The sequence below is a fragment of the Hyla sarda genome, chromosome 10 (assembly GCF_029499605.1).
Source record: "Hyla sarda isolate aHylSar1 chromosome 10, aHylSar1.hap1, whole genome shotgun sequence".
In the NCBI taxonomy this organism is placed as follows: Eukaryota; Metazoa; Chordata; class Amphibia; order Anura; family Hylidae; genus Hyla; species Hyla sarda.
Genome location: NC_079198.1, coordinates 118,779,685 through 118,800,991, shown reverse-complemented (window position 1 = coordinate 118,800,991; position 21,307 = coordinate 118,779,685). Strand labels below are relative to the sequence as shown.

The 21,307-nt window shown below is 42.1% G+C and overlaps 1 protein-coding gene across 1 annotated transcript in view; it reads left to right on the top strand.

Annotated features, from left to right (window-relative positions):
* LOC130293327 (olfactory receptor 5V1-like) overlaps positions 1 to 21,307 on the top strand; it is an 85,766-nt gene that overhangs the window by 33,645 nt on the left and 30,814 nt on the right. Inside the window, exons 4-5 of the mRNA XM_056541863.1 lie at positions 6,645 to 7,615; positions 9,430 to 9,551. Coding sequence (XP_056397838.1) covers positions 6,645 to 7,600 — 956 coding nt within the window. The 3' untranslated portion in view covers positions 7,601 to 7,615; positions 9,430 to 9,551. The remainder of the gene's footprint in view (positions 1 to 6,644; positions 7,616 to 9,429; positions 9,552 to 21,307) is intronic.

The following is a 21,307-nucleotide window of genomic DNA, read 5'->3' as shown; positions in this document are numbered from 1 at the left end:
GGGATCTGGGTATTGTGCATAACACTGTGCAGAGTTTCAGAGGTTTTCGCCCAACGGTGGACTGGAGATGTACAGGGAGCAATGGTGAGACATCAGAACGGCAACTGCGAAGCATCAGGGCAGGTAAGAATGACCCCACTACATATAAAAAAAATTATTATGCCTAGAATAAAAATCCTTTAAAATAAGACTCTGCTGTGAATTATTCTGCGGTGGTGTAAAAACGTGGTGTCCATCAGGTTCAACCAATAACCCTAATGAGTCCCTGCGGAGTTGATCCAGAGGAGGAAAAAAAACCTCATACTAGAGGTAAAAAAAATTCCTTCCCGACTCCAAATATGGCATCAGAATAAATCCAGATCAATGTTCTGTCCCTATAGATCTAGAATCCATAACCTGTAATGTTGTTATTCTCCAAAAATGCATCCAAGCCCCTTTTGAAATTCTTTTACAGAGTTCACCATGACCACCTCCTCAGGCAGAGAAGTCTCACTGCTCTTACAGTAAAGAACCCCCATCTGTGCTGGTGTAGAAACCTTCTTTCCTCTAGACGTAGAGGATGCCCCCTTGTTATAGATACAGTCCTGGGTATAAATAGATCATGGGAGAGATCTCTGTACGGCCCCCTGATATATTTATACACAGTTATTAGGTCTCCCCTAAGCCTTCTTTTTTCTAAACTAAATAACCCCAATTCTGATAATCTTTCTGGGTACTGTGGTCCTCCCATTCCCCGTATTACCCTGGTTGCCCGTCTTTGAACCCTCTCCAGCTCCACTATATCTTTCTTGTACACTGGTGCCCAGTACTGTACACAGTATTCCATGTGTGGTCTGACCAGTACTGTACACAGTATTCTATGTGTGGTCTGACCAGTGCTGTACACATTATTCTATGTGTGGTCTGACCAGTACTGTACACAGTATTCCATGTGTGGTCTGACCAGTACTGTACACAGAATTCCATGTGTGGTCTGACCAGTACTGTACACAGTATTCTATGTGTGGTCTGACCAGTACTGTACACAGTATTCGATGTGTGGTCTGACTAGTGATTTGTACAGCTGTAGAATTATTTCCTTGTCGTGGGCATCTATGCCCCTATTGATGCTCACCATGATTTTATTAGCCTTGGCAGCAGCTGCCTGACACTGGTCACTACAGCTAAATGTACTGTTAACTAAGACTCCTAAGTCCTTTTCCACATCAGTCGTCCCAAGTGTTCTCCCATTTAATACATAATCCCAGCCCGAATTTTCCCTCCCCATGTGCATTACCTTACATTTATCAGTGTTACTTCATCTGCCACTTCCCAGCCCAAGCTGTACTTCTTCCTGGGTTATACAGGTGACCTGTGCTTCTTCCTGGGTTAGACAGGTGACCTGTACTGGGGAGTTTACCTTATCTCGCTGTATTTCACCTGGCCTTTCATTTTCCTTGGTGACTACAGTGGAGAATAATTTGTTTAATATATTTGCTTTTTCCTGATCCCCGTTTATAATTTCTTCCTTATCACTTTTTAAAGGGCCAACACTTTCATGTTTAACCTTTTTGCTATGTATATAGTTAAAAACCATTTTGGGTTTGTTTTACTCTCTTTGGCAATGAGTCTTTCTGTCTCTATTTTTGCGGCTTTTATCTATTTTTTTTTCTTTTTTACATATTTTACATTTTCTCTATAGCTTATTAATGCTTCTTCACTGCCGTCCTGTTTTAGTGGTTAAAATGCTTTATTTTTGTCATTTATTGCCCCTATAACATTTTTATTCATCCACATTGGTTTTCTTTTATTTCTGACCCTTTTATTCCCATAAGGTATATACCTCTTACAGTGAGAATTTAAGATATTTTGAAGTCTCCCATTTAGTGTCAGTATTCTTGTTTTTCTGGACATTCTCCCAATTTATATTGTTAAGGGCTTCTCTGAGTTGATCAAACTTTGTCTTCTTAAAGTTCATAGTTTTTGTGGCTCCTCGAGAGATTCCCTTATTAAAGAACAAGCTATAATGTATTATATTATGATCACTATTTCCTAGGTGTCCTTCTACCTGCACATTAGTTGGTCTGTTGGTTAATATTAAGTCTAGTAGGGCGCCCCCTCTGGTCGGGCTCTGCACCATTTGTGACAGATAATTGTCTTTAGTTATAGTCAGAAACCTGTTTCCTTTATGAGATTCACAGGTCTCAGTCTCCCAGTTTATATCAGGATAGTTAAAGTCCCCCATTATTATCACCTCATTCTGATTTGCTGCTTTGTTTATTTGCCTCCGTAATTGATCTTCTGCCTCTTCCATTATGTTTGGTGACTTATAACAAACCCCTATCAGAATATTTTTATTTTCATCTCCATATATTTCTACCCATAATGACTCCACAATATCGTTTCCCTCCCGTATATCCTCCCGCAGTGCGGCCTTCAGACTCAATTTCACATAAAGACTAACTCCTTCCCTTTCCGTTTTGTCTGATCCTTCCTGAATAGACTATAACCCTGTATGATGACCGCCCAGTCACAGCTATCGTCCAACCAAGTCTCTGTTATACCCACTATGTCATAATCCTCCTCAGACATCAACCACTCCAGTTCATCAGTTTTATTGGTCAGACTTCTGACATTAGTCAACATGCAATTCAATTCTTCCTATGAAGCCTATCCCTATTAACTATTCTAACCCCTCCCGCCGATCCACCCCCAGGTACATTAATAAGTCCCCCCTCTCTATCTACACTATCTTCCCCCTCTATGTTGTAGGTTCCCCCAGTCCCTAGTTTAAACACTCCTCCACCCTTCTAGCCACCCTCCCCATTGAGGTGCAGCCTGTCCCTATGGTAGAGCCGGTAACCGACAGCGAACTCGGCCCAGTTCTCCATGAACCCAAACCCCTCCTTCCTACACCAGCTTCTGAAACACTTGTTTACCTCCCTAATCTCCCGCTGCCTCTCTGGTGTGGCTCTTGGAACAGGTAATATTTTAGAAAATATTACCTTGGAGGTCCTTGCCTTAAGCTTGCGGCCTAAGTCCCTGAAAACATTTTTAAGGACACCCCACCTACCTCTTACATTGTCATTGGTGTCAATATGTACCATGACTGCTGGGTCCTCTCCAGCTCCACCCAGAAACCTGTCAACCCAGATCGCCCTATCTGTCCCCCTAATAATTGAGTCCCCCAGTACCTGTCTGGCCTGCCCTGCACTCCTCCCTCCCTCCTTACTGGAACAGACACCCCCCTGACAGTCAGAGGCAGAGTCCTGCTGCAGTACCGCTAGCTCTGAAATGGCATCCCCCTCATCTGCCAACTGGGAAAACTTGTTGGGGTGTGCCAGTTCAGGACTAGCCTCCCTGACACCTTTCCCCCTACCCCGTTTTCTAACTGTAACCCAGCTAACTGCCTGACTGTCATGCACCTCCGTCCCAATATCATCCCCCACCTCTACCCCAGAGAGTACTTGCTCAGTGAGCAGGAGACTCCTCTCCAAGTTGTCAATGCATCTCATTGTTGCCAGTTGCTCCTCTAGATCCAGGATCTGGGTTTCCAAATGAACAACTCGCACACACCCTGCACAAAAATATGCACCTCAATCTGCTGTTCAAGGATTGCATACATTGTGCAAGATGCACACTGGACTGCCTTTTCCAACATGGAGGCCATACTAGATTTGTGGATTGCAAAAATTAACAGTAAAAAAAAAAAAAAATCAAATATTTCAATTAAATTCCCTGAATTTCAAGTCCCTTAATTTTAATTCCATCTCCCTTTTATACTTACACTCACTTGTATACTTCACACTCTTGTATACAGACACACAATCACTAGCTCAGACAATTGCTTAGTAGTGTTGTGCGCAAATATTTGCATTTTTAATTTTTATCATGAATATCGCAAATTTGCGAATATTGCGAATATATTCGCTATATATTCGAAATTACGAATATTCACTTTTTCCGCATATTCCTTCTTTTCACTTGTGGGCCAGTTAGAATGATGCAGATACACTTGTCAGAGGTTATCAACAACATCCCTACCAACCAATAGTAAAGTTGACCACCCCCTCACTGTTTTCTTCCTCGAATAAATGGATAGGCAAATAAGGATGAGCTACTGCAACACATAGGGGGAGATTTATCGAAACCTGTCCAGAGGAAAAGTTGCTGAGTTTCCCATAGCAACCAATCCGATCGCTTCTTTCGTTTTTCAGAGGCTTTTTCAAAAATGAAAGAAGCGATCTGATTGGTTGCTATGGGCAACTCAGCAACTTTTCCTCTGGACAGGTTTCGATAAATCTCCCCCATAATCTTTTTGATCACATTAGAATGGATTAGTGGGTCGGCGCTGCTCTCAATCTCACTGAGACTTGTAGTACTAGGGGTGGTCATTATCCCCTTTTGGGGTGCTTAATTTTCATGGAATAACAGAAACATATCCTCCACATGGAAAAAAGACAGAAGTTGCACTCACCCAATACTGGAATAAATGTTTGTTGCTTTATTGTATTGCGGTATACATGAAACAAGCATGGTACTCGTGGGACACTCACATCCTATGGCCGTTTCACTGACCCCCTATATGATCTCAAGGCCATATTCTTATTGACATTCTTAACTGCATGTTAGATAGAATGGGATAAAAGCAGAGGAGTATACCAAGGGAACAATTAGTTGATGTTATTTTGCACTAAACATTTTTGTCTTACATTCAGTATTTACGGTATTTATTTTTACTTTAGCTGTACATCTGATACTGACATGTGCACGATGTCCCACTTGATGGAGGCTCAGAAAAAATGGCAATAACTCATAAGACTTCAACACATTTAAATGGAATTTTGTTACAATGTACCTTAGGGTGGGTTCACACCACGATTTTACTATGCGGTTTCGGCATACGATTTCATTTAAAAAAAACGTATGCAACCGCGCAGAAAACCGTGCCCATAGACTTCCCATTCAAAACCGTATGCACCATAATGTATACGGTTTCAAACCAGACGGTTTTTTACTTTTTTTTTTGTTCGGGACAGAAAACCATGGCCTACCACGGTTTTTGGTCCGGGTGAAAAACTGTATTAAACTGTATACTTTACTGGGAGTCAATGGGAACCGTACAGAACCGTATGTGCGGACGTTCCATCCAGTTTTCACCATACGGTTTTTGGCTTTGCTCGGTTTTTTTTCTCGGAATTTCAATCAAACAAGTAAAACTTTATTCGTAATGGAGTGAAAAGTTAAAAAGGTATACGGTTTGTTCTTAAAAAACTGATGCAGCTGGACAACATTTTTCAAACCGTATACACGTTTTGATACAGTTTAGTCAGGTTTAGAGGAATCCATTTTTTATCAAAAACCTGATACAGGAACTGTATTGCAAAAACGTGGTGTGAACCCAGCCTTACTCAATGAAAATCAGGAAGCACTCATAACATGCTCATCGATTTCTCCATAACCAAACCATCCACATGGTGACAGAAGGCTAGTCTGGGCAACTAGCCTGGCTGCCTTGCACATCACACCATGCCACCCTGACAGTCCTGCTTTGCTTCAGTTGTGTAGACAATATGATCCTGATCTGCCTATGCCTCACTATAATGTGCAAGAGCATGTATTCATTGCGTTTATGCATGGATTTTTGGGGATTTTTGGTTCTTTAAATGTGAGACAGGAGCAGCAAAGTTAGTCTAGACACTAATATACTTTGCTTACCTGTGTTTGGTGGCTGGTATCACATTTCTTTGTCTTTCTCTTCCCCAGAAGTTCATTTTTTGCACCCTACAAAATGAGTGTTCTTGGTCCTTTCCCAGCTTGCTTTGCAGCCCAATACAATACAGCACAACTCAGGTGCTGAAAGGGGGCTTGGCTGCTTCATCTGTTGTGTGTGAAGCCAGCCCCCTGATGACGTTACCCACGCATGTGTGCAGACATTTATCATCTCACAGATCCATAGATTGTGTGTCAGGTGATATCAGGCAAGTCATGTGATTAATGGGAGCATAGCTGTGCTGCAATGGGTGGGGTGACCGATGTGTGGGAGGGAAATAAGTCACCTCCCACCTTGAAACTAAGAATGCAGGGAATTGCAGTCTGAGAGAGACCACAGAAACGGGAAGTAGCAAGTTCCCAAAAACAAGCCAACAGCGTGATGGGGGACACAGGACGCGGCCATTTACCACCAGCACAAGCACAGATCCTTGGTAAACATGTCCATTACTGGCTGACACTTAATTACTTAAGTCACCTTACATTGGATAGTCACTTTAAGTCTTGTTAAATTAGATTTGTGAATACATTTTAATCCATTTAAAAAGTGCTATATTTAAAAAAAAAATTGGTACATAAATTTAAAACAACAGAAACAGTTCTGGCCATACATGGCCCAACAATGAAATCAATATGACTTGATAAAAATATGGCTGTTGTGTTGGCATGAAGTTAGTGATACAGGCAGGCCAGCTGCTTAGACTAGCTGTCGGGTTCAGGAGGACTCGATTCTCCTTATTCTCGTGGAGTTATGGTACGCTTTGAACAAATTTTATTAAAATGTGCTTATTGCGGAGTTACAACTTCCTGCCCCTCAGCAAGTGGGACACCCTGAAGGAATAAATTATTAGCTCTACTTAACATTATTTTATTTCTTAATTTATTTTATGCAGAAATAAGTGAGGAGACACAAGGCAAAAACTTCACCACAATCGATGAATTTATTCTGGCCGGTCTCACAGATGTTTCGAAGATACAGTGTTTACTGTTTGTATTGTTTTTATGTATCTACGCAACAACCGTCTTTGCTAACCTGTTCATCATTTTTGTGGTTCGATTTAGTCCCAATCTACAGACACCTATGTACTTTTTTCTTGCCAATTTCTCCTTTTTAGAAATATGTTACATCACTTCCACAGTTCCCAAGATGCTTTCCAACTTTTTAACTACGTGTAAAACCATCACTTTTTATGGGTGTGTTGTGCAAATGTATTGGTTTCTTCTTTTAGGGGGAGCAGAGTGTTATATGCTTGCAGCTATGGCCTATGACCGGTATAATGCCATATGTAACCCCCTTCAATATACTATTATTCTCAGCAGGAAGGTTTGTATTCAGCTCATATCGGGCTCATGGCTCATTGCGGCAGTCAACGCCCTCATACACACCGTGCTCACCTTTACGTTGCCTTTTTGCAATAAGAAAATTGATCATTTTTTCTGCGATATTCCTCCTTTACTTAAACTGTCGTGTTCCGATACCTGGTTCAATGAAATTGCCATTTTTATGATCAGTGGGTTGGTTATTGTAGGGTCCTTTATACTGACCATGATCTCTTACATAAAGATCATATCCACCATTGTCAATATGAAGTCAACCACCAACAGGAGAAAGGCTTTATCTACTTGTGTGTCCCATTTTACAGTTGTAGTCATATTTTTTGGTTCCGGAATTTTTATGTATTTTAGACCAAAATCCAGCTACTCCATGGCCCAAGACAGGTTAATCGCTGTGATGTATACAATCATTGCACCGCTGCTAAATCCATTCATATACACATTTAGAAATGCAAATGTAAAGATTGCCATGAAAAGACTGATGCGTCAAATGAATATTGCTCAGAAATACTGAATGGACTTTCTGCAGGTGGGTTTTTGGGTGCATTTCATTTAGATGTAAGAGCAATATTTTGTGTAAGAGCTTGTCAGGGATGTAATTTAAACCACCCAATGTAGAGACTCAGCAACACGAAAAGTTATGCAAAAATATATAAAGCTTTATTGAAGATACATAGAAAATAATCCTTAAAGGAGTACTCCGATGCACCACAAAAAAAAAATGCCACAATGTAGCCCATTAAAGGGTACCTCTCATCAAATAAACTTTTGATATATTTTAGATTAATGAATGTTGAATAACTTTCCAATAGCATGTTAATGAAAAATATGCTTCTTTCTATTGTATTTTTCCCGATCAGTCCTGTCAGAAAGCATTTCTGACTCATGCTGGAGTCCTAAACACTCAGAGCTGCCAGCCTGCTTTGTTCACAGCCAAACAGGCTGTGAACAAAGCAGGCTGGCAGCTCTGAGTGTTCTCCTTTGTGAACAAAGCAGACTGGCAGCTCGTAGTGTTTAGGACTCCAGCATGAGTCTGAAATGCTTGCTGCCAGGACTGGTAGGGAGACCCCTAGTGGTCATTTCTTCAAAGTGGAAAATTAAATAGAAAGAAGCATATTTTTTAATAACATGCAATTGTGAAGTTATTCTGCATGCATTAATCTATAATATATCAAAAGTTTTTTTGATGAGAGGTACCCTTTAACTGTAGCCCATTAACTTACCTGTCCAACGACCCCTCAATCTTGTTAAACGGCCCAGCCGTTCTCCTGTTACGGCCGCCCAAAGTTCCTGGCCCGCGCTGGGAAAAACTACATCTCCCAGCATGCCCGCTCCTGACATCCGGCCAGCTCCTGCCCTCCCCCTGACTGAATGACAGCACTTAGGTGGGCGTTTGCTGAGCTGAGCCTATGGCAGCTCAGCGCATAAATGAATAAATTAAGTTAGGGGGAGTAGCCGACTCCGGGCTGGGAGGCCGGCACAGCCCGCAGTGATTCATGGGATTGATGAGTCACCGGGCGAAGATAGCGCAGGATCGTGAAAAAAAGGCAGTCGAGCGTCATCAAAGGCACCAGCTTCCGGCCTGATGGAAAACCGAGGAGAAGTCCGGGAAGAAGCCGATATGGACAAGGTGAGTACATTACAATGTAATATAACTTTTATTCATGCTTCTTTTCACAGGTAAAAGTTTTGCGTCGGAGTACTCCTTTAAGAACAATATGTGGGCACAGTACACAGAACTGAATAAAAAGCAGGAGATACAAAAGCACACATTGGGAGTAATAGGCCAATCAGTACAATCGAATGCACAGTACACAGAAGGATAAATAAATAAAAACCCTAACAAAGGAATAGTGCAAATTGTAAAAGCATACAGTACAGAAGAATAAAGATTAGTCACCAATGAGGAGCCATGTACCACCTGCCCTGCACTTACCCCAACGTACATTTCGCGCTGCTGCGCTTCGTCAGGGGACGTCACGCCCCCTGACGAAGCGCAGCAGCGCGAAACGTACGTTGGGGTAAGTGCAGGTGGTACATGGCTCCTTGACTAAGAGTGACAGCTCGAAACGTGTCGGAGTTTCACCTTCTTTTTACTAGTGACATGTCACTTGCCACTTTGTGGCTATCCTTTTTTTGGTTTTAATATGCACGATTAAAGGTTACGTTTTACTGGATTACTTCACACCTGGGAGCTGGATCCTTTCCATTGTCTTCATATATCTGTCCTGTGAGCTGCGGATCTCCTCAGGCATGCCTGCTGCACACACTGTACATTTTGTATGTTTCTCTGATATATTGTAGCATGCTGCCCATTATGTTTTCTGGTCCTTTTGTTGTCAGATATTTCCTTCAGTCTCTGCAGTATGATGTCCTGTTGAGTGTTTGTTGATTGCCCTTTTATCTGAGCCATCCTACAAAGACACTGCTCCCTGCAAGAGTACCGCTGCTACTGACATCTCATGGTGAGTTCTTATTTGTTCTAGAAAAGCCATTGTTAACCTTGTTCTGCAGTCTAGATAACCACCAGGGTCATTCCAGTACTTATCAGTTGCTGTGTGCTCCAGAGGAAGTTGTGTAGTTCTTTCCAGTCTGACCACAGTGCTCTCTGCTGACACCTCTGTCCGTGTCAGGAACTATCCAGAGTAGGATAGGTTCACTATGGGGATTTGCACCTGCTCTGGACAGTTCCTGGCATGGACTGAGGTGTCAGCAGAGAGCACTGTGGTCAGACTAGAAAGAACTATACAACTTCCTCTGGAGCATACAGCAGCTGATAAGTACTGGAAGAATAAAAAAAAATTAATCGAAGTAATTTATAATTTACAAATGATTAGAAATTTTTCTTTTCCTTTTTTGTACCTCATACGTAGTAATGCTACATGCATGATGTGTTTATTAGAGATGAGCAAACTTACATTAAATTTGATTCGTCACAAACTTCTCGGCTCGGCAGTTGATGACTTATCCTGTATAAATTAGTTCAGCTTTCAGGTGCTCCGTAGGGCTGGAAAAGGTGGATACAGTCCTAGGAAAGATTCTACTAGGACTGTATCCACCTTTTCCAGCCCACCGGAGCACCTGAAAGCTGAACTAATTTATGCAGGATAAGTCATCAACTGCCGAGCCGAGAAGTTCGTGATGAATCGAATTTACTGTAAGTTGGCACATCTCTAGTGTTTATACTCAGAACCAGTGGTCAAGTACTGGGAAAGAAAGTGTGGGAACTCACCCAAGATTTCCACTAAAGGCCTGGACCTGCAGGATTCCTACTAATAGGAATGGTGTTCCTGCTGTGGAAAACTGCAGGAACTTAGTTCCCACGAGTTCCTGCAGGACTTGAGCCTACATGGATGAGGTATTTATAAATAATACTCTACATGGATAAAGTATTCATATATAGAACTCTACAAGGATGGGGTATGTGTTTTACACCTTGAGAAAAATGCGGTCCAAAAATGTCCACATTGCCTAAAAACTGGTGCATGTAAACATGTCCTAATCCGGCCTGGGATTTTTAGGGTAAAAAAGGTGGCAGCCCAAAATTGCTATCATTCAGTTGTAGATACAAAGAGCACAATTTAACTTTATGCTTCTAATAGTAATATAATTAGTCAATGTTAAGTATACTATTTTTTTCCCTATAAATCTCTGGGGTATAACCATTAAAGTAATGAGAATAATATGTCTAGGTTACAGAAAATAGCCACAAAAGCAGTATATATAAAGAGGGTCTGGGGAGAAACAGACTTTGAGCTTTCAAAAGAACTAACCCTTGTGTTTCTGCAATTGTAAGATACATGGTCAGACATATGGCAGGTTTGTGTCCTTACATTCTTACCCAGTTAGTGTTGTGTTTATACAGTGATCCCTCAACTTACAATGGCCTCAACGTACAATAGTTTCAACATACAATTGTCTTTTCTGGACCATTGTAACTTGGAACCAGACTCAACATACAATACTATGGAATCTGTGAAACATGTCAATGACTGGAAGAATCGACCAATCAGAATGGATATTTCACTGGTAAAACCGGTGTATTCCTAAAGTGCATGCACTGACTGGTGTCTGGTAGTGCCTGCTACAGTAGAGGGAGGTATTACATGTTCTGTACTCTTTACCTGTATTACTGAAGTGTATGCACTGACTGGTGTCTAGTAGTGCCTGCTACAGTACAGGGAGGTATTACATGTTCTGTACTCTTTACCTGTATTACTGAAGTGTATGCACTGACTGGTGTCTGGTAGTGCCTGCTACAGTAGAGGGAGGTATAACATGTTCTGTACTACTCTTTACCTGTATTGCTGAAGTGTATGCACTGACTGATGTCTGGTAGCACCCCCTACAGTACAGGGAGGTATTGCATGTTCTGTACTACTCTTTACCTGTATTACTGAAGTGTATGCACTGACTGATATCTGGTAGCACCCCCTACAGTACAGGGAGGTATTACATGTTCTGTACTACTCTTTACCTGTATTACTGAAGTGTATGCACTGACTGGTGTCTGGTAGCGCCCCCTACAGTACAGGGAGGTATTACATAACTGTACCAGGGTTAGCTGCTCCTTTGGACACCAGGTGAGGGCGGCTCCATTTTCCTAGGACATTCCGTGTTCTGTACAGGACGCTGAAGAAGCTCCTGTCCTCTACATAGACCAGTGTTTCCCAAAGAGGGTGCCTCCAGCTGTTGCAAAACTACAACTCCCAGCAAGCCCGGACAGCCTTCGGCTGTCCGGGCATGCTGGGAGTTGTAGTTTTGCAACATCTGGAGGCACTCTGGTTGGGAAACACTGACATAGACAGTGATTACAGCTCCCAGCAGATCTTTCTTACTTTTATATATAAGGATTTGCTTTATCTGTATTAGTTACCTACTTAGTTTTCTTTAATCCTCACTTTTTCCTATTTTTGGATGACATTTTGGGGGCTTCAGAACCAATTACCAGGTTTCCATAGAGTTATGGTCTCAACATACGATGGTTTCAACATACAATGGTCCTCCTGGAACCGATTAATATTAACTTGAGGGACCACTGTATATATATATATATATATATATATATATATATGCAGGGGTCAAGTCCTGGGAAATAAAGTGAGGGAACTCACCCAAGATTTCCACTCAAGGGCTGGTCCTGCAAGACTCCTGCTAATGGGAATGGTGTTCCTGCTGCGGAAAAAGTTCAGGAACTCAGTTCCCACGCGTTCCTGCAGGACTTGAGCCCTGTATATATGTATATACAAGAGGGTCTTATAAGGGATCAATGTCTACCGAATAACTGAGCAGATTACAATATACAATATCACAGTACTCGGGAGTACTACACGTTTCCATCATCCTATTATTCAGACAAAGTAATTGCTCGTAACAAGCTCCTCATTTCAAGGGGACAAAGGGAACACCACATTTTTTATATTCTACAGAAGGCAAAATAAGGCTTTTGTTATTAATGTTATTAATTTAAAACCTTTTTTTCACAAGTTCTGGAAAAAGGTGATCAGAATCCGCAATAAGATAACGGGGACAAGACTTATCAGAAATGACACAGCAGTGATCACTAGTGTTGGGCGCGAATATTCGCATTTCAAATTTTTATTTTTATTTTATCCGCTATATATTCGAAATTGTGAATATTCTTTTTTTCCCCGCATGTGCAAACATTCTTTCTTTTCACTTGTGGCCAATTAGAATGATGCAAATACACTTGTCAGAGATTATCCACAACATCCCTAGCAACCAATAGTAAAGTTGCCCACCCCCTCACTGTTTTCTTCCTGGAATATGCGAAAATAACAAATACGCGAAATTTGCAAATATAGGATGAATATTCGTCTATATATTCGCAAAATATTGCAAATTCAAATATGGACAATGCCGCTCTTCACTAGTGATCACAGGCTCCATCTGCAGCAAAAGACAACTTATCCCCTATCCACAGGATAAGGCATAAGTGTCTGATCGCGGGGGTCCAACCACTGGGACCCCCCGCGATCTCCCAAACGGGGCCCCCACATTGCCGCTCTATGTGAGTGGGTAATGCATGTAGTGTCGATCTCTCTGAGGCTGACGGTACACCCCCTCCCCATACAGTTCTATAGGAGAGGCTGGGGGGCACGAACGCTGCGTCCTCGCCTCTCCCATAGAGATACATGGAGGAGGCATGTTGGCCGCGACGTCACACTGCGGCCAGCATGCCTCCTGCTTGGGAGAGCCGTGGCCCCGCGCAGGAGATCGCAGGGGCCCCAGCTGTCAGACCCCCCACAATCAAACACTTATCCCCTATCCTGTGGGCAAGAAAGGTGGCAACCCTACAGAATCAGGGATAACATCACCCATTCTATATATGAGAGAAGCACCAAGGAGCAGATGTCATCGACATGTCCATTCACAGAACTTTTGTTGCTGAACATTGTTTCAGTTCCTGTTATTCGTGTCCTCCCTAAACGAGGCTTTATCCTGTTAGTTATTGCATGTATACCCTGTTTGATTAACCCCTTAAGGACCGGTGCATTGCCGTAGAATGAGATTTGCCATAGAATGAGATGGTCCGCCTCCATCACATCCTATTGGCTCTCTCTTGTCACGTGACATATTTAAACGTCACGCATCGATGCGCACAGCAGTGTCAGTTTGGCTATCACAGGGAGAGGATCTCCTCTCCCTGTGATAGCTGAAGCTGCACGGAGCTCTCATGGCCTCTGTGGCCCGACAGAAGTTCACACGTGTACGCAGCTCATACGGCTGCCTCATATACACTTACTCTATTATTACATGTACTGTTGATCCACAGCGCTATCGGGATCCCGATGCCCGATGGCGCTGTCATCAGTGTGCGTCCCCACGAGCGCCCCACGCCCGCAGCTCTACTCCCCGTCCCCCGCAGCTCTACTCCCCGTCCTCCGAGTTCTACTCCCCGTCCCGTTAACGCTCAGGGAGCGGGGAACAGAAAGTAGAGCATCGGGCGCAGGTTAAGTTATTCGCGTAGTGCTGCGCATGCGCAATACTACTTTACCTGCGCCCGATGCTCTACTTTCTGTTCCCCGCTCCCTGAGCGTTAACGGGACGGGGAGTACAGCTGCGGGCGTGGGGCGCTCGCGGAGACGCACAGGGATGACAGCGCCATCGGGGGTAGGAATCCCCATAGCGCTGTGGATCGCTCCCTGGGCGTTCACAGGGGACGGGGAGTAGAGCTGCGGAGGATGGGGAGAAGAGCTGCGGGGGACGGGGAGTACAGCTGCGGGGGGCGGGGGACGGGGAGTAGAGCTGCGAGCGTGGGGTGCTCGCGGGGACGCACACTGATGACAGCGCCATCGGGCATAGGGATCCCGATAGCGCTGTGGATCAACAGTACATGTAATAATAGAGTAAGTGTATATGAGGCAGCCGTATGAGCTGTGTACATGTGTGAACTTCTGTCGGGCCACAGAGGACATGAGAGCTCCGTACAGCTTCAGCTATCACAGGGTGAGGAGATCCTCTCCCTGTGATAGCCAAACTGACACTACTGTGCGCATCGATGCGTGACATTTAAATATGTCACGTGGCAAGAGTGAGCCAATAGGATGTGATGGAGGCGGACCATCTCATTCTATGGCAAATCTCATTCTACGGCAATGCACCGGCCCGATTTTCATTGTTGCTCTTTCGGGTTTTTTTTTCCTCCTCGCCCTTCAATAACCATAACTCTTTTAATATTTTTTTCATCTACACACCAATAGAAGCGCTTGTGTTTGTGCTTTGTAATGTCTTCAATCATTTTTCCATAACACAAGCTCCAAAACGGAAAAAAAACATATTTGTGAGGTGAAATAGATTTTTTTTTCTTTTAATTCTTAACGTTCTAGGGGGAAAAAAATTTATAGGTACCATTTTGGTATTGATCAGACTCTTTGAATGCTTTTTACTTAATTATTTCTGGAGTATGATATAATAAAAATAATAATATCGCAATTCTGGTGTGTGATTTTTTTTATGTTTACGACGTTCCCCAAATGGGATAAATAATTTTTTTTTTTTTTTAGTTTTGACATGCACATGGCGATACTAAATGTATTATTATTAATTATTATTAAGTTTAATATATATATATATATATATATATATATATATATATATATATATTATTTTTTTTTATGGAAAATGGGAAAAGGGGGGTGATTTAAACTTTTGATATGATTAAGTATGTGGGTTTAAACTTTATTATATATATATTTTTTACACCTTGTTGGTCCCTTTAGGAGACTTTTAGGAGGAATCATTAGATTCCTCATACAGATCAATGCAGTTCCATAGAACTCCTTTGATCTGTGTGATCTGTGCTCACTTGGTAGAGCCTGCTTTAGGCAGGCTCAATCAAATGAAGATTCGCAGCAGCCATTAAAGGGTTAATAGCTGGCAATGGCAATCACCGAATGCTGTTAGCGGTAGCCCTCAGCTACAGGACTCAGCTGAGGGCCACCCAGTATGGTGCAGGCTTGAGTCAGGAGCCGTGCCATGCATCCTTAACGGCACTTACGTACACGTCATTGGTTGTTAAAGGGGTACTCCGGTGGAATTTTTTTTTTAAATCAACTGGTGCCAGAAAGTTAAACAGATTTGTAAATTACTTCTATTTAAAATCTTAATCCTTCCAGTACTTATCAGCTGCTGTATAATACAGAGGATGTTCTTTTCATTTAAAAAAAAAATTTCTGTCTGACCACAGTGCTCTCTGCTGACACCTCTGTCCATGTCAGGAGCTGTCCAGAGCAGGAGAGGATTGCTATGGGGATTTGACAGTTGACAGTTCCTGACATGGTCAGAGGTGTCCGCAGAGAGCACTGTGGTCAGACAGAAAATAAATTAAAAAATAAAAGAACTTCCTGTGGAGCATACAGCAGCTGATAAGTACTGTAAGGATTAAGATTGAACTGTTTAACTTTCTGGCACCAGTTGATTTAAAACAAAAAATTTTCCACTTTAAGGGGTCAAACTATAGGATCTATGAGCAACACATTTATGATGCCCTCTTTCATTTTAACCAGAATGTGCATTGTTAAAAATATTTAACTTAAAGTCATATTCCGTGTTGTGTCTGGAGTGTCTGTACCCTTTTACTAATAGTATCTTCTTCTTCTTCCTTTTTTTTGTTTTTTTGTTTGTTTTTGCTTTCTGTTTCCCTTCCATTCCCCCTCGTTTAAAGGTGTTGTTCATGATAAGAAATACAAGGCTGCTTGATTCCATAAACAGCACCACACCTGAGTCTACAGGTTATTTGTGGTATTACAGCTCAGCCTTATTGCAGTGACCACCTCATAATTAGGGCTGAAACCCCCCTCAAAGTTCTTTAAGGTAATTTAATATATATTTTTTTCCCTTACACAGATGAACCTTGTATCTTAGGGGAGAATAAAAAATGAACTTGGAAAACTGTACTACACCAACAGCGTTTACCCTTGTAAGACTTTCCGATGTCCCAAGTCTCCAAGTTGTACTTTTTGTGATGTTCCTCTTCATTTATATCATCGCCGTTCTTGGAAACCTGTCTATTATAATCACTTACAAATATAGCTCCAATCTACGCACTCCCATGTATTTCTTCCTTGCCAACTTTTCTTTTCTTGATATATGCTACATTTCCACCACCGTTCCCAACATGTTGTCAAACTTTATTGCTAAGCACAATTCAATCTCTTTCGTTGGGTGTGTTGTACAGTTGTACTTTCTTATGCTACTAGGAAGTACGGAGTGTTATATTCTGGCGGCCATGGCATATGATCGCTATAATGCTATCTGTCAACCACTTCTATACACCACTATTATGAATAAAGACTCTTGTATGAAGTATATTTTGTGGTCATGGTCTATTGGTGTAGTAAACTCTATTATACACACTACCTTGACGTTTACTTTACCTTTTTGTGGTTCTAATATGATCAATTATTTCTTTTGTGATATCCCTCCCTTACTCAATTTAGCATACACTGATACCTGGATCAATGAACTTGCAACGTTTGTTATTGGTGGCTTTGTTACTATGGGGTCTCTACTGTTGACCATGATCTCTTACGCCAATATCATCTATACCATATTAAAAATACATTCCAGCTCTGGACGTAGGAAAGCCTTTTCAACGTGTGTATCCCACTTTACCGTGGTGACAATTTTTTACGGGTCTGGAATTTGCATATATCTAAAACCCAGATCAAATTACATCATGGAACATGACCGATTGGTGGCAATCATGTATACAGTGGTCGCACCCCTGTTAAACCCTTTCATATACAGTCTAAGGAATAGTGATGTCAAGGTGGCTGCCAGAAAGATCATTCATGAGAAAATAATTGCAGCTAAGTATTAAAAATACAAATAACCCATTACTATTATAATAATATCATGAATATAAGACAAGGCTCAAAACTATACCGTGGCCTACCCCATTCGGCATTCAGAACATTCACTTCTGAACGCTGGCCAGTGGAGTACCCCTTTAATTGGGTTCATGTCAGGACTCTGGCTGGGCTACTCAAGGACATTCACACAGTTGATCAGTACCTGGTTTTCTCCAGACATGACACTTAGAATTAAGGCTAAAAAGTTCAATCTTAGTCTAATCAGATCAGAAAATCTAGTTTTTTGCAGTCCGAGAGTCCTTTAGGTGATTTTTTTCACAAAATTCAGGCAGTTTTCCTGTGACCTACTGAGGAGAGGCTTCTTTCTGGCTGCTTTGCCATAAAGTCCAGATTGGTGGAGGTGGCAGTGATGGTTCTGGACCCTCTGAAAATTTCTCCCATCTGTATGCAGGATCTCTAGAGTTCAGCCAGAATGACCACTGGGATCTTGGTCATCTCTCTTACCAAAACAAAAATACAGAAAGCGCTCCATGGTGTGATATCCTCAAAACAACTTGGCAGATGCTAATAAAATGTGTGTTACCAACGGTGGTTGTGCAAGCAAAGTACAACATTGGAAAGGGCACGATGATAGCCAAATGGAGATCCCTGCAGCCGCTCCCAGACAAAATTCAAATCAATAGACCAAACACTTTTCCTCCAGGTGCTGGCTTGGATAAACTGGGTCTGGGGGTCATCCAAATAAAAAGATTCCTCAGTCTTCACCAGGATCTCTGAGAAACGCATTGCTTTATGTGTAAACAAATCTTTTTACTTTGAAGACTCCCAACGCCTGTTTATCTGATTTTTCTTACCGAGGCCCATCTCCCCTGATAATTAAGTTTTCTGTGGCTGAAGAAGACCTTGAAAGAGTCCTGGTTGTTCCAAACTTCTTCCATTTAAGACTTATGGAGGCCCCTGTGCTCTTGGGCACGTTCTGTGTAGCAGAACTTTTTTTCTTGTTACCTTCTCCAGTTCTGTGTCTCCACACAATCTAGTAAAAGGAAATGGTGCACAACATAGTGTAGATGGTAACATGATAGACAGCATCAAACAGCAGAGCTGCTTACCTGGTGAATTACGATTTGAGGAAAATGTGTGATTGCGATTATGGAGTTAAATATTGCGATTTCAATATGTGATTGCGATATAGTAGACAAAATGGTGAAGTCCGTCCTATTTTATGTCCAATCCCCTTATTTCATTTAGCCCTAATTTCTTGTTCATTGACTGAACATAAAATAGAGGGGATTGGATATGAAATGGGGAGAAATTAGCTTAATTCCTCCTCAGCATTTCATGTGCCTTGTACAGTCTGCACACTCTGCATTTTTGCGTTGCTCTATGGTGAAGCACAGCTGCATGTGAGGGAGCACTGGGAAGCAGTCACTTCTCTTAAAGGGGTACTCTGTTGAAAACATCTTATTCCCTATCCAAAGGATAGGGGATAAGATGTTTAATCGCAAGGGTCCCGCCCCTGGGGACCCCCACGATCTCTTGGCCAGCAGCGGTGGCATCTGGAACATGGAAGCTTCTGCGTTTGTGACGTCACACCACGCCCCCTCCATTCATGTCTATGGGAGGGGGGCATGTCGGCTAGTACATAGCCGTCACGCCTCCTCCCATAGACGTGAATGGAGTGAGCGTGGCGGCTGGTGTGGGCGTGATGGAGTTCGCTCCGTGCACTGAATGACAGAGGTCCCGCGAGCTAACATCTTATCCCCTATCATTTGGATAGGGGATAAGATGTTTTGAGTGCAGTATCCATTTAAAGGGGTACTCCAGTGAAAACCTTTTTTCTTTTAAATCAACTGGTGGCAGAAAGTTAAACATATTTGTAAATTACTTCTATTAAAAAATCTTAATCCTTCCTTTACTTATTAGCTGCTGAATACTACAGAGGAAATTCTTTTCTTTTTGGAATGCTCTCTGATGACATCACGAGCACAGTTCTCTCTGTTGACGTTATTATGATAATAATAACGCTTTATTTATTGTTGTCCTTAGTGGGATTTGAACCCAAGGCAGCAGTGCTAACCACTGAGCCACCATGCTGCCCTTAGCATACATCTGCTATGCATCTGCTATGCATGGTTGCTAAAATGGACAGAGATGTCAGCAGAGAGCACTGTGTTTGTGATGTCATCAGTGTTCAAAAAAGATTTGTTATCTATTGGCCAATTCTGTTTTGTGAAAAAAAATTCTGGAAAAATTCAATAAAAATGTTTTGAACCAAAAATAAAGGAATTTCCTCTGTAGCATTCAGCAGCTAATAAGTACTGGAAGGATTAAGATTTTTTTAATAGAAGTAATTTACAAATATGTTTAACTTTCTGCCACCAGTTGATTTAAAAGAAAAAAGGTTTTCACCGGAGTACCCCTTTAAGGACTGGGAAGGGGCAGGGGGGTTAGTTTTCTCCTCAGCTTCTTTTAGCCAAAATGCTTTTATTTTTATTTTTTTCAATTTCTCCCCCCAAAATTTAATTTTTTTTGTTTCACTGTAGATTTAGTGGTAAAATTGGTGGCGTAAAAGCAAATCCTCATATGAGGTGGAAAATTGAAAGCGTTATGGCTATAATAAGTCTACTTCAAAATTTGATCTTTTATTTTTTTTTTTTTTTAATTAGTATGATTAAAATTGTCCTCTTCTGACCCCTATAGCTTAATAAGGGAAATGGACATAAAATAGAAGGGATTGTAGTGTAGTGTTAAGCTGCTGATATCCTTTTATATATATTGTCTATGGCAGGGTGTAATAGGAGTCCTATCATGGCAGTAATGGATACCTTCAGTAGTCCCCTGGCTGCCATGACAACAATCAATCCGATTGTATTTTTAATACACATTTTTTTGTATTATTTTGAGCAGCAATATTGAGGGAATTTTTTAATAAAAACTAAATAAAAGTAAAATTTTAGGGCTAACCCTAGCTTTAGGGTCTTAGTCCTGGAGGGGCTTTATGCCCTGAAGGGAATTGGAATTGTAAATGACAACAATCAACACCCTATGATTGGGCCCAGTATTAGGCCAGAAGTGACTGGCACAAAGGTATTGAAAGAGCTTTATTCATCATTCAGTTGTCATTACAAGTCATACAATAAATTACAATCGCACAAAGCATGACAGTACAATATACAACACAGGTTCCCGAAGCTATACACCGTACCACATGCTACACTAACAATCTGCTTCATCACTCAATATCGAAGAAATACAGTAAAAAAAACACATTACAGTCTGTGATCCGGGAGGGGCATGGGATCAATGGGGGTAGGGGGGAGGACGGAACACAGGGTCAAACTACTGGGCAAACTTATGGGAGGTAGGGGAAGCAGAGGGGAAAGTCCGGACAGTCCAAGATGGAATAGTCTCTAAGCCGGCTGTGGACCAGCCTGCGGCAGTCCTGGACGGACATGTCCTCCCTGTTGTAAATGAGGCTGTTCCTGGCCAGCCAAATAGCGTCCTTAAAACAGTTCATAACGCACCAGGCCTCCTGGATGGCCTACACATCATGAACCCCAGGAAAGAGTCCATACAGCACCGAATGGTACGATGGGTTGTTCCATGGGTACTGGTTCTCTAAGTTCAAGTTCCAGGGCGTTCAATAGGCCCTGTGCAAAGGGGCACTGCCAAAAGACATGCATAGAAGTTTCCTCCACATAGGGGCACCAGGGGCAGTAAAATACGCTGTAAATCTGCTTGTCTGAATGTACCCTAAGGGATGGAGCTGTCCCACTTGTCCCAGCCAATCTTCTTCCAGTGGGGCAGGAGAAACAGGGGGGACATGGACCTGCCCCTGGAGCCTTTCTTTTTGACCAAAGTCCTCTGCACGCTGACACCTGCTA